The sequence below is a fragment of the Pleurodeles waltl genome, chromosome 5, assembly GCF_031143425.1.
Source record: "Pleurodeles waltl isolate 20211129_DDA chromosome 5, aPleWal1.hap1.20221129, whole genome shotgun sequence".
Classification (NCBI taxonomy): Eukaryota; Metazoa; Chordata; class Amphibia; order Caudata; family Salamandridae; genus Pleurodeles; species Pleurodeles waltl.
The window spans coordinates 574,217,416-574,239,470 of record NC_090444.1 but is presented as its reverse complement, the minus strand read 5'-3'; the positions used below and the strand labels follow the sequence as shown (position 1 = coordinate 574,239,470).

Below are 22,055 nucleotides of genomic sequence, written 5' to 3'. Positions count from 1 at the left end.
TCAAACTGTTGGAGCTCTGAGTGATCCAAATGGCATTAAACGTCTTTCTACCCTCCATCAAGGGAAGACTATCGCAGACAACACCACCCTCACGTCGTATTGCAACAAAGAGGGGGGGGGGTCATCAACCCTTTTGTAGGAATCTGGCCCACTGTGTGGTGGACACCTAAGGTGTTACACCTTATACCAGTTCCAGGCAACCCTGATTAGATAGTGTTACAGTGTCTAGACAGCCAGGTCTCTCTAGGGTAGCTGTGGTGAGCAGCCAAAACTTATCTAGAAGGGATGTGAAACACTTGCAATACCACAAGAGTCACCCAGTAACTTATCACACATGGAAGGAACCACACAGTGTTGGAAAAATAAAGGTACTTTATTATAGGCACACCAAACTAGACTGCCATTGGTATACCTCCCTCTGGAGATATGAACACACAGAATATACACTAGGAAGTACTCGGGTAAAGCATAACTTATCAAGGGCTCAATAAGGGGAGCTAAACCATATACCAAAAAATGGAATGGGAAAGGTTGTCCCCACCAGAGTGTATGGAGTAGTTAGCTAAGGGCTGGGGAAGGGTGGAATCCCAAAAGGTAAGTACTTAGGGCCATATGTACGAACACATTTTCCCATTGACACAGAATGGGAAAAATCCTTTGCTACATCTGGTCCTTAGATCCCCATCGGCTGGGTGCAGAGAGGTAAGTTACCCTGTCGTTCCATAGGCTAACATGGGGATGTTGTGATTGGAGAAATACAGAACCAGGACCAGACCAGTGGAACCCAAGACTGATTCTGGGCGAGGAGTACCTGCAGAAGAAGGGGACAGAGTCCACGCAGTAGTGTCCAGGTGGGGGAGGAGACAATGCCCACCCTTCTGTAGCTGAAGATCCGGGTCATCAGTGATGGATTAAGTCCAGCTGCGGTGTCAAAGAGCTGCAAAGGAGTCCCTTGAGTCGCCTACGAGCTGTTCCCTGAGGGTCGCCAGTTTGCAGATGGGGTCAGTGGTTTGGAGGACTACCAACAAGCACAGGAATTGTAAGAGAGCTGTTGGAGGTTTTACAGAGCTGTGGAGGACCAGCAAAGTCCTGGGGACTCGGCCCTTGGAAGGGAGTCCGGACTGACCCTCAGGATGCAGGAGAGCCAGAAGAAGCAGTCGGAGCCCCCACAAGCAACCTACTGGCCTCAGGCACAGTAAGTCGCAGCGCGGCCCAGTCAGCACACCTAGAGAGAAGTCACACGTTGTTGGAGACTGTTCTTGCAGAGGTAGAGTGTTGGAGGCCAGGACTACTTGGAGCTTGAAGATACCTCGTAGCAGGAATCAACCACCCTTGGTTGGTGCAACAGTTGCAGTGCACAGGGGTTCTGTCCCAGTGGCAGAGACAAGGGCTCACTGTCTCCCACTTTGGACAGAAGGCAGAGAGGACCTTGGGTATCCCTCAGAACCCCCACCTGTGTTGGAGAATCTTTTCACATCTGACAGACAGAAGATCCCACCAGCCGGACGTCGTTGCCTCAGGTGCCTGCGGATGCAGGGGAGGGACTTCTTCACTCCAACGGAGATTCCTTCTTCCTTCTTGGTGCAGTCGAAGTCTTGCTGACCCCAGATGATGCAGAGCCTTGGAGATGCTGCAGAATGCTGACAAGAACCGGGGAAACAATGTTGCAAAGAGAAGTCTTCTCAGATGATGCAGTCTTGTCCTGTTCTTGTGTAGCCCAGCAGCGGTTCCTTAGGCCAGGAGCAGAAGATGTTTTGCAGAGAGTTCCTTGTATTATCTTGCATGATGAATCTGGGGACCCAAACTCAAGGAAGTCCCTAAATAGCCCAAAAAGGGGGTTTGGTCACTCTCTGGGGTGACTACCTATCAGGAGGGGTCACTGACGTTGCTACCTGGCCTACCCAGTCAGATGCTCGCAGAGCCCTCTGCACATCTTATCTCCAAGATGGCAGAACCAAGTGGCCACCTTGAGGAGCTCTGGGCACCACATTAGGGGTGGAGATGGACAGGGAAGTGGTCACTCTCCTTTTCTTTGCGTGTTGCATGCCAGAGCGGAGACCAGTGGTCCCTGGACTGGTGCAAACCGGATTATGCAAGGAGGGCACCAGTTGTGCCCTTCGTATCAGTCCGGTAGCGTGGGAAGACTACCCCTCCCCAGCCCAGTAATACCTTCCAAAGGAGAAGAGGTTGCGCCCCTCTCCTACAAGATATCCTTTGTTCTGCTGTCCCCTCCTCGAGCTGGTCTAGCAGTAGGAGGGCAGAATCGTGTCTGTGTCAGCAACGCAGGCTGCCCCCAGACCCTGAAAGACTGGTAGGGACAGAACTGAGGGATCCTCTAAAGAACCCCAGAGTGCATGGAATCATGCGACCAATACTGGAATCAGTATTGGAGTATGGTTCTGACATGTTTGATACCAAACATGCTCAGGTTTGGTATTACCATTATGTAGATGGACCACAGGTAGTGAGTGACCAGTAAATAGATAAAATGGCTTCCCCACACTCACAAAGTCCACGGTATTGGAACTGGAGTTCGTGGGGGCACTGCTGCTCATGCAGGGGTGCTCACACACACACACAGGGACCTGCACCCTGCCCTTTGCGCTGAAAGGGCCTACCTTAGGGGTGACTTACAGTGATCTGGTGTAGTGACCAGCAGGGAAAGGGTGCATGTACCATTACACTCAGGCGCCAATGGCAGGCCTGCAGACACAATTTTTATGGGCTCCCCTGGGTGCCATAATACATGCTGCAGCCCATGGGAGACCCCTGGTGTACCAATGTCATAGGTACCTAAGTACCATCTACCAGGTACTTGCAGGGGTATACCATTGTGCCAATTGTGGAGTGTATGAAGTACCAAAACAACTACATTTGGAGTAGAGCGCACAATCAATGGGGTCCTGATTAGCAGGATCCTAGTGAAAACAGTCTAAGCACACTGACAACAGACAAAAAGTGGGGCTAACCATGCCAAAAAGAGTGACTTTCCTACAGCCACCCTACCTTTCTGTCTATCCTGACAAAGTGGTGCTTCACACTAGGGCCTCTTCTCTGCCAAAAACGTTTACACCCTTTCATGTAGGCCAATCCATCACCTTTCCTACTTTTTGTGCACCCCCCCTCTCCTTCTAAGGAAGAGAAGAGACTTCATTGCCTGGATCCAACAAGAGCGTTGGCGTTCTACCTTGATCGTACAAAAGAGTTTTGTGTGGATTATTAACTCTTTGTTGGTTATGTGGGTGCGAAGAAAGGTCGGGCAGTGCAGAGGCAGACCACTTCCTGATGAGTCATGTCGGGCAGTGCAGAAGCGGACCATCTCCTGGTGGGTCATGCTCTGCATTAAAATCTGCTACGCATTGGTCAAGAAGCAACCACCTGAAGGCTTGCGTGCTAATTATACCAGAGTTACAGCTGTGACCACTGCATTAGCACATGGAGTTCCAGTCCTTGATATCAGTCAGGCGGCAATGTTGGCATCCTTGCACACATTCACCAAACATGACTGCCTGGACTGTTAGGTCCATAGGGATGGGCACTTTGCCCGCCCTGCAGGACTTCCTAGTAAGATCCTAGTTTGCAGACTCTCCTCCGGGGATGGTATTGCTTGGGTATCTATTCTAAGGTAAGGGATCTGCAAGTAGATGACCCTACCAGATGGACAAGTTACTTGCCTTCGGTAACTCCTTATCTGGTAGTGACAATATCTAGTTGCAGATTCCTTACCTTAGAATTTCCCACAGGCGTAAGTCTGGATCTGGTGTCAGGTTCATCAGTGCAGAGAAACTAAAGTTAGTTCAGAATCTGACATTATGTGGATTGTCTTTTAGATTAAGCTGTGCTATGCTGTGGTTAAAATGATCCTTTTGAGGGCCTTCATGCCTAGTCCACCAGCGTGAAAGCTAAAAATATGTTTCAGTGTAGGATATCTGCCAAGCACCTACATGGGCCTGTGTCAATACACTTTCTAGGCACTACTTCGACTCTCAGATCCACAAGCAGAGTCCACTCTATCCTGCAGGACTTCCTGGTGCCATTCCGCTCTTCAGATCCGGTGTCTTTGGACCAGTACTGCACTGATGTTGATCTAAAATGTGAGAAATCTGCGTACCTTTAGTAACACTCTTTCTGGTCGGTACTTGGCCTTACAGCAGATTCATTACCGCCTGCCCACGTTCCCATTCTGTGGAGTGGACTTCTGGTAGGTTAAAAATGTTCAAGCTGGAATGTCTGAGAGTGCAGAAGTAATAGTTTAATAAACAGAGATCCGTTCACTGGATTGGCTCCTATATGGAGCTCTGTGTTGGCACTTTCAGAGGAGGATCTGAGGCGCCACACAGTCCAGTGGCACAAACTCCTTGGGTTTTAGGAGCTGTCCGAAAATTCTATAAATCTCATTCACTATGGTCTTGTGGCACACGTCCTCCCAGGTGCTCTTTATGATCTCCTCCCTGTTCTGTCACAGGCCATTCAGGATGGTCATGATACAGCCTAGTTCACAATTTTCATCACTACGTTCATATGTGTTCTCGGATGATGCCCAGTCCTCCCTAATAGACATGCCATCTAGTGGGACTCACCTTCTCGAGGGCATGGCTGATTCTGCCCTTGAATGCTCCAAGGAGAATAAGGCTACCACTCAGTCCCTGGGCGTTTCTACCCAGCCTTACCAGCAGTATGGTCAGCTTTCATTTTGTGGCTTCGGATGAGGCATTCCTTACTGCCAGGTTGTACCTCCCCAGCAGGGAATCCAGTAGTTTTGTAGGAGAGGCCCTGGTGCCAACCGCCCTTACAGCCAAGGTCAATGTGCCGATCAGCCCACCATTCCCCCTGCCGACCCACCCACCAAGCCTCTCTCCCGTACCCTTACATGGTCTCAGCCATCCAGCAGTAAGCAGATTCCACTGACACTATCACGATTAACAGGAGATCACATCACACAGGTGAGTTCTGCAAATTGTCTGAAATGGTTATTCCATACACTTTCTTTCTTCCCCGTCGGGCCTCCCACTGTCACTCCAGTGACTGATGGAGGACCATCTCGTCATTTTGCAGCAGGAAGTGCAAGCCGTTTTAGCCAAAGGGGCTGCTGAGAGGGTACCAGTGGCAGAAGTCGGGCATGCTTACTATTCCCACGACTATCTGGCACCAAAGAAGGATGGAGCTCTCTGGAAGGAGAAATTCATACTGCTCACCCTGGCCCAGGTCTTATCTGCCCTCGTCCCTGGATGCTGGATGGTAGCGTTTGACCTGCAGGACACCTATTTACATATACCAGTCCTGCCGGTCCATTGGCTCAACTTGCGGTTCATGGTGGGAGAGGAGCATATTCAGTTAGCTGTCTTTACTGCTCTTATGAGCGCCCCAGGTGTTCACGAAAGTTATGGCGGTGGTGGCAGCACACGTTCGAAGGTCATGGCTGCAAGTCTTCTACTACTTCGATGACTAGGTGTTGAAGACAGGCTTGCCTCAGGCATTCCTCAACCACCTCCAGACTACAGCAAAACTCCTGTCTTTGGGGTTTACTATCAACCTGCCAAAATCACACCTCACTCTTCAGATAATCTCCTTCATTAGAGCCATTCTGGACATGGTTTGGTTTGGTACCTTACCCCCGGGTAAGAGAGTTCAGGATATTTATGCTATGATCCCGATCTGTCAGCCTTGGTCCTGAATTTTTATGAGATCAGCTGAAGGCCTCCTGCATCCTGCATCCTGCTTGGCGAGTATGCCGGGTGACATATGGAGGCTCTGCAGGGGGATCTGAATACCCTTGGACCCAGCATCACGAAGACGTTTTCAACCACCTCTAGATTTCAAAGGAAATTGTGAAAGATATGCAGTGGTGAATACTGGATTGTGATTGGCTCAGTGGCAGACCACTCTATCTTCCCCACCCAGTGCTGATAGTGTTCAGCGATGCATAACTTCTGGGTTGGGGCAGACCTCTGGGAGAGGTGGAGATCAGAGGCCATCCATTTCCAGAGGCACAAGGCCTCCTGGCACATGGTCTGTGATCCCTCCAAGCCTTGTTTGTTACAGTATGATATGGCAGTGGTGTTGTCTGTGAGCACCTGTACCAGTCTTGCTCTGGTGGATGGCAGGAAGCCTTACAGCACCAAACAGATGGCCTGAAAATGAGCATCAATCCTCTGATCAAGCTGCCTCTTTGGGAGGATCTTCTGTCACAGCAACAGGGGAGGGTCCTCTACCCACACCTGTCAACTCTCCGCCTCCTTGCGTGGAGATTGAGCGGCAACAGTTGATAGCTTTTGACCTTCCTTCCAAAGTCTGTAAAGTTATCTTGGCTGCCAGGCGTCCCTCCACCAAAATGGTATATGCCTGCTGTTGAGAAAAATGTGTACAATATTGTACAGAAAAGTCTATCGACCCTTTTTCTTCCTCTCTCTCTGATATTCTTCTGTTCTTTCTTACCCTTGCCCAGCAGAGCTCTGCTCTGGGCACTCTAAAGGGTTACCTCTCTGGTCTATCCACCTTCCTACAGCTGCTTGACCAACCCTCTTTAATGAAGTCCTGTATTGTAAATAGGTTTCTGAAAGGGCTTGTACTTATGTTTCTCCTTCGCCCTTCATCATGCCTCAGTTGGACCTGAACATAGTTCACACGTACCTCATGCGTGCTCCTTTTCAGCCTCTACACAATTGTTCCCTCCAGCTGCTTATCATCAAGACAGCATTCTTAGTGTGTTCCCTGACAAGGTGGTGCTTCACACCCAGGCCTCTTTCCTTTCGAAAGTGGTGACCCCATTCCATTTTGGACAGTCTGTCACCCTGCCCACCATTTATGCTTCTCCACATCCCTCTAAAGAGGAGGAGCGACTCAACCCTCTGGACCCAAAAAGAGCGTTGTTGTTTTACCTTGACTGCACAAAAGAGTTCCGGGTGGACGATTAACTCTTCATGGGCTTTGTAGGAGCTAAATTAGGTCGGACAGTAAAGAAACAAACCATTTTGCACTGGGTCGTTCTCTGTATCAAGATGTGCTATGCCCTTGCTGAAATGCAGCCTCAGGAGGGCTTAAGGGCCCATTCCACCAGAGGAAAAGCTGCGACCACGCTCCTAGCTGATGGAGTTCCAGTCCTGGACATCTGCCAGGCAGCAACATGGGCATCTCTGCACACGTTTGACAAACACTACTGCCCGGACAGTCAGGTCCGTAGAGACAGGCATTTTGCCCATTCGGTCCTGCAGGACTTCTTAGTCTAGGTAATTTTGTCCACAGCCCACTGCCAGGATGGTATGGCTTGGGTATCTATTCAAGGTAACGCCTGAACAACAAAGCACACGACAGCAAAGAACTCTTCTGCATCGTGAAAGAGCTCTCCAACCCCAGCGCCAACGACATCCCACCATCCCAAGAACTCTGCGACGTCCTGTCCACCTTCTTCTATCAGAAGATCGCCGACATCCACGACAGCCTCAACACCACGCCTCCGTCAGACCCCACCCCCGGAAACTCCACCTGCACCAACCGCCTGGACCTTCGTAGACGACAGCGAAACACGCAAGATCATGAACCCCATCCACTCAGGATCCCCGTCTGACCCTTGCCCCCACCACGTCTACAACAAAGCCGACTCTACCATCGCCCCCCAACTTCGAAAGGTCATCAACTTATCCTTCGAACTTATCCTTCGAAACCACGACTTTCCCGGACAGCTGGAAGCACGCCGAAATCCACGCCCTCCTCAAGAAACCCAAGGCAGACCCCAACGACCTTAAAAACATCCGCCCGATCTCCCTCCTCCCCTTCCCGGCGAAGGTCACCGAGAACATCGTCAACGCTCAGCTCACCCACCACCTCGAGGACAACTCCATCCTGGACCCCTCCCAGTCCGGTTTCAGACGCAACTACAGCACAGAGACCGCTCTCCTCACCGCCACAGATGACATCAGACAGCAAATGGACAACGGCGAAACATCAGCCCTCATCCTCCTAGACCTCTCCGCAGCCTTCGACACGGTTTGCCACCGCACCCTATTAACACGCCTCCACGAAGCCGGAATACAAGAAAAAGCCCTCAACTGGATCTCCTCCTTTCTCTCCTGCAGAACCCAGAGAGTCCGACTCCCACCCTTCCGCTCCGAAGCCACCAACATCATCTGCGGCGTACCCCAAGGCTCCTCTCTAAGCCCAACGCTGTTCAACGTCTTCATGGCCCCCCTCGCACAACTGGCCCGTCAGCACAACCTCAACATTCTCTCCTACGCCGACGACACCCAGCTCATCCTATCCCTCCTCAAAGACCCACACTCCGCCAAAGCCAACCTCCACGAGGGAATGAAGTCCATCGCCTAGTGGATGAGAAATAGCCGCCTGAAGTTGAACTCCGACAAGACGGAGGTCCTCATCTGCGGACGCACCCCCTCGGCCTGGGACGACTCCTGGTGGCCCACCACGCTGGGACCCCCTCCAACGCCAGCTAACCACGCGCGCAACCTGGGTTTCGTCCTCGACTCCGCCCTCACCATGTCCAAGCAGGTCAACGCAGTTTCCTCCTCCTGCTACAACACCCTCCGCATGCTCCGTAGAATCTACAAATGGATCCCGACGGAAACCAGAAGAACGGTGACCCAGGCCCTCGTCAGCAGTAGACTAGACTACGGCAACACACTCTACACAGGCATCCCAGAAAAAGACATCCGACGCCTCCAACCCATCCAAAACGCCTCCGCCCGACTGGTCCTCGACGTACCCCGCCGATGCCACATCTCCCACTGAAAGACCTCCACTGGCTCCCCGTGGACAAGAGGATCACCTTCAAGCTCCTCACCCACGCTCACAAGGCACTCTTCAACGCCGGACCAGCCTACCTGAACAACAGACTCAACTTCTACGTCCCCTCCCGCCAACTCCGCTCCGCCAACCTCGCCCTCGCCATTGTTCCACGCTTCCAACGCAAGACCTTCGGCGGCAGATCCTTCTCCTACCTTTCCGCCAAGACCTGGAACACCCTCCCGATCCCCCTGCGGCAGACCCAGGACCTTCTCACCTTCAGGAGACTAATCAAGACCTGGCTCTTCGACCAGTAGCAGCACCCCCACCCCACCCCTAAGCCCCCCATCCCCCCAGTGCCTTGAAACCCTAACAGGTACGTAGTGCGCTTTATAAATATTGTGATTGATTGATTGAAGGTAAGGAATCTGCAGCTAGAAGTCACTACCAGATGAACAAGTTACTTACCTTCGGTAAAGCATTATCTGGTCTAGACTATATCTAGCTGCAGATTCCTTACACCCCTGCTCTGCAGACATATTTCTAGGGCTAGGGTTACTCCTCTTTCAGGACCTCGACACACATTTGTCAGTTCATTTCATGGTTCTGCGCTCCTGACGTGGAAGGTTTTGAAAAGTAAGCGACGTCATCGCCTGGATGGCGCCTATATAGATGACCAAGAGGTCACTTCTGGCGCCAGTGACGCCGAGGATGAAGCGCAGAACCAAACTAAGCCACCTGATGGCACGTAAGGGTACTGCTCATGCAAAAGATTCCAGATCCAGTCTGACTCCTGGGGAAATTCAAAGGTAAGGAATCTGTGGCTAGATATAGGCCCTGATTATAACATTGGCGGTATATACCGCCTACCGCTGCGGCAACGGCCACCAAAAGACCATCACCGCGGCTATCAGCCGTATTATGACCACAGCCGGATTCCAGCCAGAAGGATAGCGGAAATCCGGCTGTGGTCATGATGGCGGTAAGGTGGTGCTGCGGCCAGCAGCAGTGCCGCGCCAGTAGACCACCACCAACCGTATCATGACCTCTGCTGGTGGACGCTGCTGCTGGTAGCAGCGCCCCGTCCCGTCTCCTGACAGAGGACCCCCTGACATCAGGTAAGTTGGGTGCTCCGACATGGGAGGGGGGTGTGGGTTATGTGTGTGTGTTTGTGGGGGGGGGGTGTATGTGCGTGCATGGATGTGGGTGTGTGATGCGGGTTGCCTGTGAGTGCGTGTATGGATGTGTGAGTGCTTGTAATGATGTGTTGTGTGCATGCATGTATGTATGTATGTCAGTGTGAGTGGATGTGCATGTGAATGGATGTATGCATGCGTGGATGAATGTGGGTATGAGTGTATGCGTCTCTTCGTTGGTGAGTGAAGGTGCGTGTATGTCGTGGGGGAGGTCTGGAGAGGGAGGGAGAAGGAGAAACCAGGGCAGGGGGAGGCGGGGCTGGGAAGACCCCTATCAGTGACAGGGAAGGAATTCCCTGTCACTGATAATGCCTATCGCCATGGTTTTCGTGACGGTAAGGAAGCCACGAAAACCATGGCGGTAGGTGGAGTCATAATCCCGCGGGTGGGCTAGTGACGGCCGCCTGGCTGGAGACTGAAGTCTCCAGCCCGGCGGTCGGACTGCCGTGGCAGACGGTGTGGTACATTGGCGGTTTGGCTTGAGCCAAACCGCCAGTGTCTTGATATGGGGAAATGTACCACCAGCCTGCTGGCAGTACTTTTCTCCATTTTACCGCCGTCCACTGGGGTCATAATGACCCCCATAGTCTCTAACAGATAATGCATTACTGAAGGTAAGTAACTTGTTCGTTAATCCACCTTACACTACCTTCTTCCCTGACAATGTGGGTGTGCGGGCAACCTTCCAGCTGAAAGTTATGGCCTCGTTTCATGCCAAATCATCACCCTGCTGGCATTCTGTGCTCTGTCTCACCACTCTAAGAAGACTGAGACACTCCATTGCTTGGACCCCAAAAGGGCACTCAGTTTCTACATTGATTGTTGCAGAGACCACCGTGTGGACGATCAGCCCTATGTGGGGTTTGCCAGAGTGAAAAAATGCATGGCTATGCAGAAGTGCACCATCTCGCACTGGATCATGCTCTGCATTAAGATCTGCTATGCAATGGCAAAGAAGCAGCCCCCTGAAGGACTGCGTGACCATTCCCCCAGGTCCAGATCATGCAGAGTCTCTGTCCTAGTCATCTGCCAGGCAGCTACGAGGGACAGCCAAGTCTGTGGGAAAGGGCACTTTGCCCGCTCGGTCCTGCAGGATTTTCTGGTTTGAGTCCATGCACCAGCCATCTCCCTTAGATACTGCTTTGGTATTTATTCAGAAGGTGAAGAATCTTCCGGTAGAAGTCTCTATCAGAAGAACAGGTTACTTTCCTTTTCCTTACTTTACCTGTACAAAGTTATGATCAATGCCTCACTTAAAGTTTTTCTGGTTGATTCTATTACACTGACTTAGGCACCTGGAATGGGTTTGCATAAAGCATCTGCACAAATATAGCCTATACATCTTAAAGATCTTTACCATACGTACGTAAGTCCAATTCATAGCTAAACGCTGCAGAATGAAGCAGCAATATGACAGAATATGCTTTATTAATAGTACCATGTTATTTTATGGTATATGCTCACTTTTTCACAGCAGGGTGCTTTACACATGTTCCTGCAGGGTCTAATGTTTAAGCAAGTATGATAGTGGTTGATTTTAATTGTTTTTCTCTACATTTTACTAGTCCAACTTGTCAAAGAACTGCATTAAGCTGCTGTGCGAAGATCCCGTGTTTGCAGAGTACATAAAATGTATCTTGATGGATGAAAGGATGTTTCTTAACAATAATGTTGTGTACACATTCCTGACACACTTCCTTCCAAAGGTAGGTTTGTTTCTTATATTTAATTAATATTTCAGCTGGGTAAGTGTATTTTTGGAAATCAAAGCCCTCTATAAGATGTTATTTTTCCCTCAGGTTCAAGGTCAGGTGTTTTCAGAAACAAACTGTACCAGTCTTATCAATACCCTTATTACCAACCTTATAAATCAGTATCAAGCTCTGGAATCAGATTTCACCAACCGAGTGGACATCTCCAAAACCAGCACTACTTTAAATGGGGTAGGATAACACATATATCTTTGATAGTCCAATAGTAATTTCAAAGCATGCTTACTTATTTGTCTTATTATCATTGCATGCATATGAATTGTGGATGATATTCATTTCCTGTACCGAAACCATGTGGTTTCTGTTATCTCGATAATCTCTTCAGACGTTTGGTAAAGCAACAAACATATGTTCACTGGTTGATAGGACCGTTCTAATGTTGTACAGTAGTATTTGCTGAATTGTATCCAGTTCACACTTGTAATTTTATCGAGTTAAATACTAAGACCCAAATTGTTCTTTACAAAGTATTTTCTTAGGTTGTAAATTAGAAAGTGACAGTTTTTGATTTTTGTTTTTCAAATTTGATATTGGTAAATATAATGTTCAATAAAATACTACTTATTGAAATTCTTGGCAGCCCCTCATATTTTGATCCTAGAGTTTTTCAGAATGAGAAATTACAGTGTAGTCTTCTTGTAAAGTTAGAAACCAGAAAATATCATACTACATATCACTTAATCCAGACGTTTTCCTAAGGGCTGTTGTATTATGCAGAGTGACTTGGGTCTTGCAATTGTTCCTGTGTGTACCACAGCTGTGAAAGCGAGTTGGTGCACCTGATGGTCACCCTTCTTTTTTCCAGGGACTGGTTGTCCTAGACTCTATGTTAAGTATTTTTTATGTGATCTCAAAGATTAAAATCACGCAATCTTCTGGAAAGTACTGTCAAGTGAGCACATTACCTAAAGTACACAACTACATAGATGCCCCTACATGAATAAAGCACAGGTTAAGAACCTTAATGAAAAGTTGTAGTTGAGGAAAGCAGTGCTCCACTAGATCTTTAGATAGCCTAAAAAATTGCAACAGCCACCGCAAAAAGTATAACTTTTGATGGAGTAGTGATTCCATTACCATTCTCACCTGATTCAGTGAGAGCATATAATCACATATGACAGTCAGCCCTGGCAGTCTGTAGCATGTGGGTAGCGATTGTTGCAAAGTTGGACAATAGAATTTAGATAGGAACTGGTAGGAAATCAGACATTATACTTCATATCACTTACCATGACTTTCCTAAGGGCTGATGTATTATGCATAGTAATTTGGATCTAGCAGTTGTTCCTGTGTTGATAACTCAGATCATACCACAGGGGCGATCGGACACCTGCTGGCACCCTCCTTTTATCCTTGATCAGATATCCACAAGTTACCTGTTATTCTATTTTGTGATCCCAAATGTTTGGAGCACACAACCTTCTGGCACGTACTGTGAATGTGAGCACTTGGCCCTGGAGTACCAAGCAACATAGATGTCCTGGCACAGACATCTGGCCAGTTTAAGAACCCAATAGAATTCTTATTTCTTTACAAATCCAGATTACTAAAAGGAATTCCTTCAACCACCCCAAATAATTGGAACTTTCGATGAAGAGGTGATTTCATTACCATTCTCATCTTGTTACATAAGAATGACAGGCCACCATGGGTCCTGGTACCCTGTGGCATGTGGGTAATGTGTTGCAAAGTTGGGCAACAGAATTTAGCTGAAAAGTGTTTCCCAGATCATGTCTAATCTGGTGCCATTGCTGCTACAGTGTGTTCCTCAGGTGTCTGGCTGAATTTGGAAAATCTTCAGCTGAACCCCTACCCATGGCACCGGCAGGTTTGTGTCTACGTTGTTCCTCACAAGACGTGACATGCGTAGGCCTTTATAGATGCCATCAATGCATGATGACATCAGTGCCTTTCTTTCCACTGCAAATGATGTGGGTCAGAAGCTACCTCCCTTTATTTTGAGACCACTCTTTTCACTAAATTTCTTCAGTGTGCAAAAATAAATGTGGCCTTCCAAATCTACAGGGTTCAAACCCTGTGGGGCGTGTTGCAAATGTGTCTGTGACTGACTGACACTTCATTTGCCTGTGGTCCCTGGGATTGGACCACGACTCTAAGGCCTGCAGTGACTGGGCCTTAATCGACCCAGAGGTCAAGCAAAGATCTTACTGGTGAAACGCCACACAAATGTAACTTTCAAGAAGTGAGTTAGGAGAGAAACTGTTGCCCCTCAGTCTCCTAATTCGACACTGTAGTTAGCACCAAAGAAGGGGCAGGCTTTGTGATTCACACCTTTCCATACTAATATTGGTATTCCCCTGTCTCAGAACATCTGACTGTTAACCACCCTGTAGACATATAGGGGGTTATTACAACTTTGGAGGAGGTGTTAATCCGTCCCAAAAGTGACGGTAAAGTGACGGATATACCACCAGCCGTATTACGAGTTCCATAGGATATAATGGACTCGTCATATGGCTGGTGGTATATCCGTCACTTTACCGTCACTTTTGGGACGGATTAACACCTCCTCCAAAGTTGTAATAACCCCCTTAGTCTTTACGGACTGATAGGCTTCACCCACATAGTTGTTGCATGTATAGGAGGCTGGCTCAGTATATGGTGTACACTTTTAGGTGAGGTACCCTGTACAGAGTCCTGGCAACCCTTAGTGAAAGTGTAAGAGATTCTAGATAACCAGGGCTCTGAGTGTAGCTGTGGAGAGCAGCTAGGGCTTATCCAGGAGGGTGTAAAGCAGTTGCAAATACCACCCAGGTCAGTCACTGATGTACACACAGGAAAGAACTACACCAGTGTTACAAAAAAGTATGTGTTTATTATAACACAAACGCTAAACTAAGTTTGATATATCTCCTAACCGGAGATATGAACATACTAAAATATACTCAGGTAAGTAAAAGCACAAAGTAAGCCCCTACTGGGGGGTAGTGGGGTAAACCATATACTAAAAAAATGTGATGCAAAAATCACTACCACCCAATGACACTTAGGACTAGGGAAGCTCTAAGACACCAAAAGTAAGTAGCTAAGATTTCCCTGGAGCCCGTGTGCAGAGTTGTAACCCCGGATCAGTGTCCATAGGATAACGTGGGGAAGTCGCAGATAGTTTTCAAGTTTTATGACCCTTTCCAGAGGAAACCCGTTCGTACAAGGTTCAAAAGTGCCCCCACCAGGGAGTCTAGGTGCATACGGGTGAGTTCATGTTGGAGCCTCCCTTTGAAGTCAGTGAGGGACCTCAGTTGCCCAGCTGCTGTCATGACCGTTGGACCAGGTTGGTGGAACCCAGGAGTGGATTCCGGAAGAAGAGGACCTAAGGAAAGAGGGGACCGAGTCCACCCATAGGTGCCCAGATGGTGCAGGGGGCAATGCCCACCCTTCTTGGCAAGGATTTTCTGTGGGTCGATGGACGAAGAAGTGCAGCTGTGGAGCCCAGACGATGCAGATGGGTACCGGGAGTGGTTCTGCAAAAAAATAGCAGCTGTTCTGGTCTCCAGGTTGCAGAAGTGTCTTGCAGAGGAGACTTGCAGGTGGTTCCTGAAGTCTTGCAGACAAAAATAGGGTCCCTCCCTCAGGGGAACCATTAAGAAAGTTGACACTTACTGCAGTGACACACCTATCAGAGGGGCCAAGTGTGTCAACCAGCTAGACTAACCGGTCAGATGCTCCCTTGGGCTCTGCTCATTCTATTTCCAAGATGGCAGAATCAAGTGGCCACCTGGCAGAGCTCTGTGCACCTCTCTAGGGGAGGAGCTGGACATGGAGATGGTCACTCTCCTCTCCTGTGTGTGGTTTTGCGCCAGAGCGGGAACCAGGGGTTCCTGCACTGGTACAAACTGGTTTATTCAAGGAGGGCACTAAGCGTGCCCTTCAAAGCAGTCTGGTGGCGCTCAGAGGCACCCGACCCCAGCCCAGTGACACCTATTTCTAAAGAAGATGGGTTCACACTTCTGTCGTACAGGAAATCCTTTGTTCTGCCTTCCCTGTCTGAGTTAAGCTTAGCAGCAGGAGGGCAGAACAGTGTCTGGTGTCGGCAGCAGCACTGGCTGACATGCAGACCCGCGAGGCAGATTTTAGGGATCTCCCAGGGAACCCCCAGAGTACATAATGGTATGCAACTAACACTGGAATCGGTGTAGTTGCATCATTCCAACATGTTTGATACCAAACATGCCTATGTTCAGTGAAGCCATTACGTAATTGGACAACTCGTGTTGACTAGTGTCCACTACATACCTAAAGATGGCTTCCCCGTACTTACGAAGCCCAGAAACTGGGGTCTGGGATTTGTAGGGGCACCTCTGCTCATGCTGGAGTGCCCTCAAACTTAGAACCATGCACCCTGCCTTAGGGCTGAAGGGCCTACCTTAGGGGTGGCATACTGGGTCAGAGAGCAGTGACCATAATGTAAGGCATATATATGGCTTATATCTGGAGTGAAAGGTGCATGCACCATTTCACACAGGCTGCAATGCCAGGCCTGTAGTCACAGTTTGCATGGGCCCTCATGGGTTAGCACAATACATGCGGCAGCCCATGGGGGACCCCTGGTGTACCAATGCTCTGGGTACCTAAGTACCATATATTAGGAACTTATATGGGTGCACCAGTATGCCAATTGTGAGGTGTAAAAGTTACCATGCAACTAAATTTAGGGGAGAGAGCACTGACACTGGGGTCCTGGTTAGCATGATCCCAGTGTACTACAGTCCAAACACACTGACACTAGGCAAAACGTGGGGGGTAATTATGCCAGCAAGGTGCTACTTTCCTACAGTCATCATTCTAGGCTTCGTTCTTCGGAACCTACATCTGGGCTGGCTCCGCTTCTTCATAAATCTTAAGGAGCCGCAGTGGCTTCTGCCCAACTAAAAGAATTTTATGAAGCTGTGTGTCTCACTTTTGGGCAGTCCGACCCTGCTTGAGTGCCTTCGGGGCCCACGGGGTGGGAGGGAGCCCCATCACGTTCCACATGATTGTCTTCGACCTTGGAGCAGATGGGCTCTCAGGATGGGTGCCGATTGTACCACCTCGACCTTTCCTGGCAGCGGTCCCGATGGCGCCCACCTGGGGAGCTGCTCGATTGTCGGCTCCTTTAGAATACAAGTCATATGAAGAAGAAATGGACTGGCGTGATGCCTAGGGTGATGCCAGTGTTCTGGACACATCTCCAGATAGTGGCATGCTTTCTTCCCCTACTGTAGCTACAGAGGATGGAGCCTTTTATGCAGTGGTGGTGAGGAGGGTGACTGAAGTCCTGAACCTTCGGCTACTCTAAGTGGCTGTCAAGACTATTTTCTTGACAGAGGTGCTGCAACCAGGAGCTTCCATCTATGAACCCCTGCTCCCATTCAATGATTCCCTCACGGACGTCCTTCTGGGTACCTGGTCCAAACACAGCATTAGGGGCTCCTGTGAATAGGACGATTGTAAGCTGCCGTTGCCCCACACCTGGGGACCCAAGTTTCATGACCCAACACCCCACCCCTGAGAGCTTGGTGGTCCAAACTTCTACCTCCCAATGCACGTTCCCTACCGCTCCCCCGGATAGGAAATCCAAAAGGCTGGGTTAATTTGGAGAGAAAATGTTTTCTTCCACCAGCTTTGCATTGAGGTCAGGGAACATCACATGCCTTTCGGGTTGTTAATCCCACGATTTTTGGGATACAACTGCACGCGAGTGCTGCCTACCGTTCCAGAGGAGGCTTTAGCTGTACTCTCTCAGGCTATTGCTGACAGGAGAGGTGCAGAGAAGTTCACAATCCATTGCATACTGGACATGACCAACTTGATAGGCAGAGCAGTTATAACAACAGTGGCCCTTGTAGACCATGAGCACACTTAATTTACCGTGCTCCCCTATTGCTTTACCAGCACCCCCTCTCAGGTGTTTACCCAAGGTGATGGCGGTGGTTGCAACTCATCTGCGGAGACTAGGGGTATCAGTCTTCCCCTCTGTCGACGACTGGCTGTTGAAGACGGACTCACCTCAGGCTGTTGTCTCGCTCCTCCAGACTGTTGTGAACCTCCTGAATTTGCTGGGGCTCACTATAAATGTGCCAAAGTCACACTTGATTCCCTCTTAGATGCTCCCTTTCATCAGAGCTGTCCTGAACAGAGTGCGGTTTCGGGCTTACCCTCCTGAGTCCACGATAATAAGGCTATGGTACCGATGTTTCATCCTCTATCTTGGATTTTGGTGAAAAAGACTCTTAGGTCACTCGACGATGCTGGTGACACAGGCCAGATGGCATATGTGGGTTCTGCAGTGGGACCTGAATATCCAGTGGGTGCAATATCAGTGGAATCTCTCCGTCATGGTCCAGCTCTCAGAAGGAACTTCAAAAGGCCTCCGGTGGTGTTTAACAAACCGCGATTGGGCCAGAGGCATATCCCCCTCCCTTCACCAACCATTTCTGAGAGCAGTGACAGATTAATCGCTCATGAGATTGGGAGGCCATCTAGGAGAGGTGGAGATCAGAGGAATCTGGTCTTCTCCATCAGAAGCCAGACCCCCCCCCATCAACAAGCTGGAACTCTGTGCGATCCGTCTGGCATTGAAAGCCTTTCTTCCCTCTGTCAAGGAAAGTTAGTGTATTTGTTCACCGACAACACCATCACCATGTGGCGCTGCAACAAGCAGGGCGGGGTGGGGTCGTGGACCCTTTGTCAAGAGGCCCTTCAATTTTGGACATGGCTGGAATGGCAGGGCATATCCCTGGTGGTTAAACACATGGCGGGCTCTCTGAATGCCAGCGCAGACTAACTCAGTCAGAAATGCCTAGCAGGTCACGAATGACATCTCCACCCAGAGTTAGTGCAAGTTTTCTTTCAGCAGCGGGGAGAACCTTGGTTAGATCTGTTTGCCTTAATGGAGAATGTGCAATGTCAGCAGTTTTGCGCTAGAGTTTCCAAGGCAGCAAACGCTCAGAGACGCTTTTCATTTTGAATGGAACTCAGGCCTCCTGTACACCTTTCCACCCTTACCACTCCTCCCCAGAAGATCAGGAATGACCGGACCCAAGTAATTCTAGTGGCTATTCGGACTGAGCAGAGAGAGTCTGGTATCCCGAGCTGTTGAGCATGTCCATTGACCCTCCAATCAGACTGCCCTTTCATGGAAGATCTTCTGTTACAGGGGAGGGTTCTTCTCCCGGACCTATCCATTCCCGGCCTTTTAGCGTGAAGATTGAGCGGTGGCAATTGAAAGTTTTTGACCTTCTTCCCGGAATCTGTAATGCCATTTTGGGAGCCAGTAATCCCTCCACCAAAACAGAATACGCCTAACGTTGGAAGAAATGTGTGGCATGGTTCACAGACAAGTCTGTTGATCCCGTTTCTGCCCCTCTTTCTGAGGTTCTACTGTTCATTCTTTCCCTTCCCCAGCAGGACTCTGCTTTGGGCATTCTCCATGGCTTTTTATCTGCTATTTTTTGCTTTTTTCAGTTGCTTGATCAACCCTCCTTGTTCAGCTGTCCTATTGTACATAGGTTCCTAAAAGGTCTTACTCATCTTTTTCCTCCTTCCCCATTCATTATGCCCCAGTGGGATCGTAATTTGATTCTGACCTTTTTGATGTGCGCTCCTGTTAAGCCTTTTCACAACTGTCCCCTCAGGCTTCTCACATTGAAAACAGCCTTCCTTGTGGCAATTACATCTGCCCACAGAATGAGTGAGCTGTAGGCCTTAACATCTATGACGCCGTACCTCTTCATTTATCCTAAAAAAGTGGTGCTTCGCAATCGGGCATCTTTTCTGCCAAGTGGTCACACCTTTTCATGTAGGCCAATCGATCACTCTGCCTACTTTTTTACCCACCCCCACATTCTTCTGAAGATGAGCAGAAACACCACCTCCTGGACCCAAAAAGAGCATTGGAGTTCTACCTTGATCATAAAAAAAGAGTTCCGGGTGGACGACCAACTCTTTGTAGAGTATGTGGATGTGAAGAAAGGTCGGGTCATGCAGAAGCAGACCATCTCCAGGGCATCAGCAGTGATTGTGCCACCCTCTAGGGCCATGCATCTAAATGCACCCAGCACTGTCATTGAAAGCTGAGTGTCCTGGTGCAGTTCTAAAATGCAAACTGAACATGGCACACTGCCTGTGTGCCCTGTTCACTACATACAATATAGATAAGACACCCCTCTGGCAGGCCTTCCAGCCCTAAGGCAGGGTGTGCTATTCTGTATGTGAGGGCATAGCTGTATGAGCAAAATGCCCCTACTGTGTTCTTGCCAAACCTGGGACACAGTGAGTGAACAGAGCAGCCATTTTAAATGCATATGCTAGACCATGGGTACTCGCAAACATTTTCACAGGGGCCGCAGAGTTTGGTCTTTGATGTGACCGAGGGCCGCACTGATGGCACCATTGTGGCAGTCGGGGTTGGACGCAAAGCATATACTTCTAGTGTCTGAATAGCACAACGTGAAACCATAAACTTGGGAATAATCACAGCTTCTTCACCTAACCAAACTGTGTGATCCTAAGCAAATGTTTTATTTCACTTTCCCTGCTTTTTGTTCATGATCACAAATGAGGACCTCGCATGACTTCAGGATGTGTGCTGCACAAAACCTTTTTGTGTTTGATTTAATAAACTATAATGTTTTTGTATAATTGAAACCTCAGCCACCCAAAGAGTGCACATAGCTGACTTGCATCTTAGCTCACCAAAGGCATTGTTGTCCGGGTGGGGGATGGGGGAGTGAATGTTTCTAAATTCAGGTTAGAAAATTATCACTTTGAAAAAATATATTTCTTCAATGCACTGATATAATCTGGTGTACTAAGGTGAAGTTTCTGCGTGTTAATGAAATACACTTTTTGAAATTTGAGCAGACTTTATCGTGCTTTTACATTTTTGCTTCAAATATGTCTTTAAAGGAAGGTGTTTCTGATGTTACATTGTACAGAACCCCTCTGTTATCTATTTTATTTGCCTTCAACTCACCTTAAATAAATGCTTGCTAGTTTATAAACATGTTTTTAATGCTAGTGCTGAGTCTAGTTAAGAGCAACCCAGTGTCGCTGGGCTGCATGTAAAGGCCTGGAGGGCCGCATGCGGCCCCCGGCCGTACCATGAGTATCACTGTGCTAGACACTGGTCAGTATGAGTTTCACAGCTACAAGATAGCCACTTTGAACCCTGGGTTGCTTGGTATCAAACAACTCAGAATGATACATCCAAACTAGTACCAGTGTTGGATTTATTATAAAATGTTGCCAGGGGTCATCTTAGGGGTGCCCCCTGCAAAGGCTAACTACCCTGGTATGGTTGCTGGCTGGTCCCAGCCAGCCTACCACCATCAGACAGGATTCTGGACCCCTGTAAAGAGAGCTATTGTTCTCTGTGGCCAGAAAACAAAGCCCTTCCTGGAAAGAGGTGCTACTCTACTGCCCCCAGGAATGTGCACAGCCCTGCCTAAGAGCTTCAAAGGGCTTACCGCCCTTGAAACTCGACCCCAGGCCTGCTGCAAACCCCCACTTTTGGCAGGAGCAACGGTGAGAAAACACACAAAGGACAGGAAAAGTGGCCCTACCTCGCATGCACCATCCCTAAGGTGTTGCATGTGAGGTGGATTCTCCATTTCATTTTCATCCATCTTGGATGGAAGGAAAATAGCCAATCAGGTGTGGGAAAGTGACCTCAACCCACAGGAAGTAGTCACTTAGTGGATGTAGCCACCCTAAGGTAGATGACCCATTGGCCACTACCACGTTCCCCCTAAAACACCCACTAAGTACAGTATTTAATTGCCATCCCTAGACCAGGAAATCAAATGCAACAGACAAAAGACGACCAGCTACAAGAAGATCCGAAGCATGAGAACTGTGGAACTGCTGCATTAAATTAAAGGTGCCAAACCCTGCCTGCTGCAGCCAGGACCCGACAATCGCCGCTGATGAGCTGCTGGACAACTCTACAAAAACCCCAGAGCACCTCCAGGCTTCGCAAATCGCCAGAGAACTCCCTTCAGAGTGGAGGTACCACTCTACAACCCAAAGAAACCACCAAGCCAGTGAGGGTCACTTCACTGACCAGCCCCCAACACCCGAAACTGGACGCTACAGCGGGACCAAACTGCAACCCGACTGCGAGGACAAACCCTGCCAGTGTACCAAATTTGGCAGCACTGGGACCTCCAGTGTCAAAACCGGGCCAATACCAGGGGTATTGGTTTGCCTACGTCAGACATCAAGAAAAACATCCCACCCAGGGCTGCAAAAGGACAAGGAGGAAGCCCCAGTCGAGGGGCTTCAGGAACACCCCGGAACTCACGCCAGAGTGTCCCCGTTGTCCTGCAAACTACCCTTGAACCAACTAACA

General features: G+C 49.1%; 1 protein-coding gene across 2 annotated transcripts in view; it reads left to right on the top strand.

The window, feature by feature from the left end:
• The window catches only part of USP34 (ubiquitin specific peptidase 34), a 1,940,069-nt gene that overhangs the window by 1,851,251 nt on the left and 66,763 nt on the right, over nt 1-22,055 (top strand). For both annotated transcript variants that reach the window (XM_069234398.1, XM_069234397.1), the window contains 2 exons: nt 11,498-11,638; nt 11,732-11,875. In XM_069234398.1, the coding sequence (XP_069090499.1) occupies nt 11,498-11,638; nt 11,732-11,875 (285 nt within the window). The remainder of the gene's footprint in view (nt 1-11,497; nt 11,639-11,731; nt 11,876-22,055) is intronic.